The following is a 4,394-nucleotide window of genomic DNA, read 5'->3' on the forward strand; positions in this document are numbered from 1 at the left end:
GCCACCATATTAGCCTTTTGTTACATTTAGCTTAGCTTTTGTTACACTTTTAGCTAATTTTTTGCTACATTTAGCTGCTGTGTTGCTACTTTTGCTACCTTTTGTTACATTCAGCCACCATATAAGCCTTTTGTTACATTTAGCTTAGCTTTTGTTACACATTTAGCCCATGTTTTGCTACTTTTATCTACCTTTTGTTACAATCAGCCACTATATTAGCCTTTTGTTACATTTAGCTTAGCTTCTGTTACACTTTTAGCTAATGTTTTGCTATTTTTAGCTACCTTTCATTACATTCAGCCACCATATTAGCTTTTTGTTACATTTAGCTTACCTTTTGTTACACTTTTAGCTCATGTTTTGCTACTTTTAGCTGCTGTTTTGCTACTTTTAGTTAGTTTAACTTTTAGCTAATGTTTTGATGTACTTTCAGCTGCTGTTTTCAGAATCAGAATAAGCTTTATTATCATTGCACCAAGACACAACGACAACATTTGCGTACAGCCGTCCGAAAGACGAACGGAGTGCACGAAGCTGCTGCTATAAGCGCGGCCTTCTGATCCTTTTCAGAATACGTTTTTTTTAGATAGAAAAAGGGACAAAGTCATGAGGAGAGGATAGTGGCATTACAAAAAAGATCACTTTACACCTCTTCAAGGTCGTGCTCATGCTGACGAGTTCCAAATCCGCAGGTGGCCTGCGTTTCAAATCACTTCCAACTTACGGTTTCGCTCGTAAATCAGCTGATTTTGAGTCCTCCAGCACGAACCAGACCTTCACATAGACAGCAGCCTGACGAGGTCCAAATCAGCTGAAGCCGTCTTCTTTGTTGGTTGATAAACCAGTATCCAGACTATTCCAAAAACAGGAAACCCGTTATCCTAAATCCAATTAGATGCAATTTCGGTGTCCTCGATCATGCGTGTTGTCTGAGCAGATGAGGGTTGCTTTGTTGAAAAATAATTGTAACTTACTTCAAAAGTCCAGTTGGTCAGATCCAAAACAAATGTTTTCATTTCAGAAAGATGTGTAAAAATAGGAGCTGCTCTGATACACAGAGAGCAAAAAAGCAGGAGGAGAACAGTAAGCGGGGAGGAATGCGTACGCCTCGTTAGAGAGCTAAAAAAAACAAGAACTTTTAACTAGCTTTTGTTACATTTAGCCACCATATTGTAACTTTAAGTTAGCTTTTTGATACTTTTAACTTTTAGCTATGTTTTACTACTTTTAGCTGCTGTTTTGCTACTTTTAGCTAGTTTGTTACTCTTAATTTTTAACTAACGTTTTGCTAGTTTTTATTGCTTTTAACTTTAACATTTTGCTATTTTCAGCTGTTGTTTTGCTACTTGTAGCTAGTTTTTGTTTCTTTTAACTTTTAGCTAAAGTTTTGTTACTTTCAGTTGCTGTTTTGCTTTTTGTTACTCTTAACTTTTAGCTAATGTTTAACTACTTTTAGATGCTGTTTTTGCTACTTACTTTGAACTTTTATCTGTTTTGCTACTTTTAGCTGCTGTTTTGCTGCTTTTAACTAGCTTCCTTTTTAACTTTTAGCTAATGTTTAGCTCCCTTTAGCTGCTGTTTTGCTACTTTTAGCTAGTTTTTGTTACTTTTAACGTTTAGCTAAAGTTTTACTTTCAGCTGCTGTTTTGCTACTTTTAGCTTATTTTGTTACTCTCAACTTTTAACTTTAACATTTTGCTACTTTCAGCTGATGTTTTGCTACTTTTAGTTGATTTTGTTACTCTCATCTTTTAACTTTAACATTTTGCTAATTTCAGCTTATGTTTTGCTACTTTTAGCTAGTTTATGTTATTTTTAACTTTTAGCTAACGTTTTGCTACTAGCCATTTTCTGCTTTTAACTAGCTTATGTTACTCTTAACTTTTAACTAATGTTTTGCTACTTTTTGCTAGTTTTTATTACTTTTAACTTTAACATTTTGCTACTTTCATCTGATGTTTTGCTACTTGTAGCTAGTTTTTGTTTCTTTTAACTTTTAGATACAGTTTTGCTACTTTCAGCTGCTGTTTTGCTTTTTGTTACTCTTAACTTTTAGCTAATGTTTACTTTTTGCTAGTTTTTATTACTTTTAACTTTAACATTTTGCTACTTTCAGCTGCTGTTTTGCTTTTTGTTACTCTTTACTTTTAGCTAATGTTTAACTATTTTTAGATGCTGTTTTTGCTACTTACTTTTAACTTTTATCTGTTTTGCTACTTTTAGCTGCTGTTTTGCTGCTTTTAACTCTATACTCAACTTTTAGCTAATGCTTTACTACTCCCTTTAGCTGCTGTTTTGATACTTTTAGCTTTTTGTTACTCTTAACTTTTAGCTAACGTTTAACTACTTTTAGATGCTGTTTTTGCTACTTACTATGAACGTTTAGCTGTTTTGCTACTTTTAGCAAACCTTTTGTTACTTTTAGCATCAACTTAGTATTTTGCTTCAAGGCAGTGTTTAATTAGCTTTTAGCTGGTGTTTTAGCTTCTTCTCAGCACTAGTTCACGGGTGATGTCGTCATTGGATGTTTTAAGAAGCAATGAGCGCATGAGCTTTAATAAATGTTTGATGTGAAAGTGAATTAAAGTGAAATGATGATTCAGTGACGGTTCTCTCACTGACAGAGCTCTCATCGTGTATCCCTGGACTGAGAGATATTTCGGCACATTTGGGGACATTTTCACCACCAGTGCTATCCTCAGCAACGCCAAAGTGGCCGCCCATGGGAAGGTGGTTCTGAGAGCTCTGGACCGAGCCGTGAAGAACCTGGACAACATGAACGAGACGTACGCTGCTCTCAGCAGGCTGCACTACGAAAACCTCAACGTGGATCCAGACAACTTCAGAGTAAAAACGCATCTTCACGCGACACAGATGTGTACGGGGAGCCGTTTGTAAAACTGCACAGTCAGAAATTAACGTCAGTGTTTTGGTTTATTTAGCTTTTAATAAGAAAAAAAATAGGGGTTATTATTATTATTATTTTCAAAGCAATATTTTCACCATGTTAACTTGCAAGTTAAGTATTTAGTTTGTAAAATAAATGTTTATTTTGTAAATTGAATATTTAGTTGGGAACTATGACATTTATAAATGTTTGAATAACATGGTGAAAATATGACTTTGAAAAAAAAAAAAAACACTATTTTTTATTATTAAAGCTAAATAAACCAAAACATTGATGTTGATTTTTGACTGTGCAAACGGCACCCCATCACCCCATAGATGCGGGGTGTGTTTATGCGGGACTCATCAGCTGTTTTTCCTCCCCGCAGCTGCTGGCTGATTGCATCACCATCACCATCGCCTGCAAGCTGAAGGCTGCGTTGGACCCGCAGGTCCAGGCGACGTGGCAGAAGTTTCTATCTGCTGTGGTGGACGCCATGAACAGCCAGTACAAATAACGCCATGATGCTGCAAATAAAATTTTAAAAAAGCACAAAAAGAGCTAAAGTCATTGTTCAGCCTTTATTTTGTCTTTGTCTGCTTCCTGAATGACACAATCCTGCAAGTTGTGACTTTAAATTTTCTCTAATCTGATGTGAATTTATTCCACAGTGAGCAAAAAAAAAAAAACATTTTTACACGAGTCTTAATTTGAAACATTGTGACCTCTAGCGGTCAAAATATAGTACTACAATACTACTTCCTGTTCAGACGTAATGGATTACAAACTACAACAGTTTACTGTTTAAACATACACCTTCGCGATTTGTGTCTAAAGGTTGGCAGCAAAAGACAAATTAAAGGTTTACAAGAGAGTAGTGAGACCAGCTGTGCTGTATGGTTGGAGACACTGACAAAAAGACAGGAGACAGCAGGAAGTGGCAGAAATGAAGATCAACAAAGTCCATGCTCAATAATCCAGGTATGATGGGGACTAATCCAGGTATACAATCCAACAAGTTTCAGTCAGGTCATCTGGACAGTGTCTTTTTTTGTGCTGAAACGTTTCACCTTCCATCCAGAAGGCTTCATCAGTCAAGGAAACACACAACACAAAACTGATTCTTCATCTTACTCCAAAGTGGAACAAACCAGTTATGTTGGTGCTAAGATGGTCTCTTCGGCACGCTCCCTCCTCCGGTGCTGGTCCTCTCCTTCGTCAACAGTCATGTCAAACTGGTTCAAAACCAGAACTGAAGATGTTCAGGTTCTCCTTTGTTACAGGGATGGAAAAGATTAGAGCACAAAGTTCAACTTATTTTGTAGCTGTTTGTGACATCTTTTTATAAATATGTAAAATGTTATTTATGTTATGTTAAACTATTAGTAAACAACATTAAACTATAATTCTTAATTAATTAATTATCAGGTCTCTCTTGTAAATGAGTCCCCGAGGCTCAGTGGGATTAACCTGTCTAAATAAAGTTTGAATGAAATTCTATACTTAA

The 4,394-nt window shown here is 35.9% G+C and overlaps 1 protein-coding gene across 1 annotated transcript in view; it reads left to right on the top strand.

Annotated features, from left to right (window-relative positions):
- Nucleotides 1–3,404, top strand: part of LOC119421044 (hemoglobin cathodic subunit beta-like) — a 4,591-nt gene extending 1,187 nt beyond the window's left edge. The window contains exons 2-3 of the mRNA XM_037688436.1: nt 2,625–2,847; nt 3,276–3,404. Of these exons, the coding sequence (XP_037544364.1) occupies nt 2,625–2,847; nt 3,276–3,404 (352 nt within the window). The remainder of the gene's footprint in view (nt 1–2,624; nt 2,848–3,275) is intronic.
- The last annotated feature ends 990 nt before the right edge of the window (nt 3,405–4,394 follow it).

The sequence above is a fragment of the Nematolebias whitei genome, chromosome 15, assembly GCF_014905685.2.
Source record: "Nematolebias whitei isolate Nwh7 chromosome 15, NemWhi1, whole genome shotgun sequence".
In the NCBI taxonomy this organism is placed as follows: domain Eukaryota; kingdom Metazoa; phylum Chordata; class Actinopteri; order Cyprinodontiformes; family Rivulidae; genus Nematolebias; species Nematolebias whitei.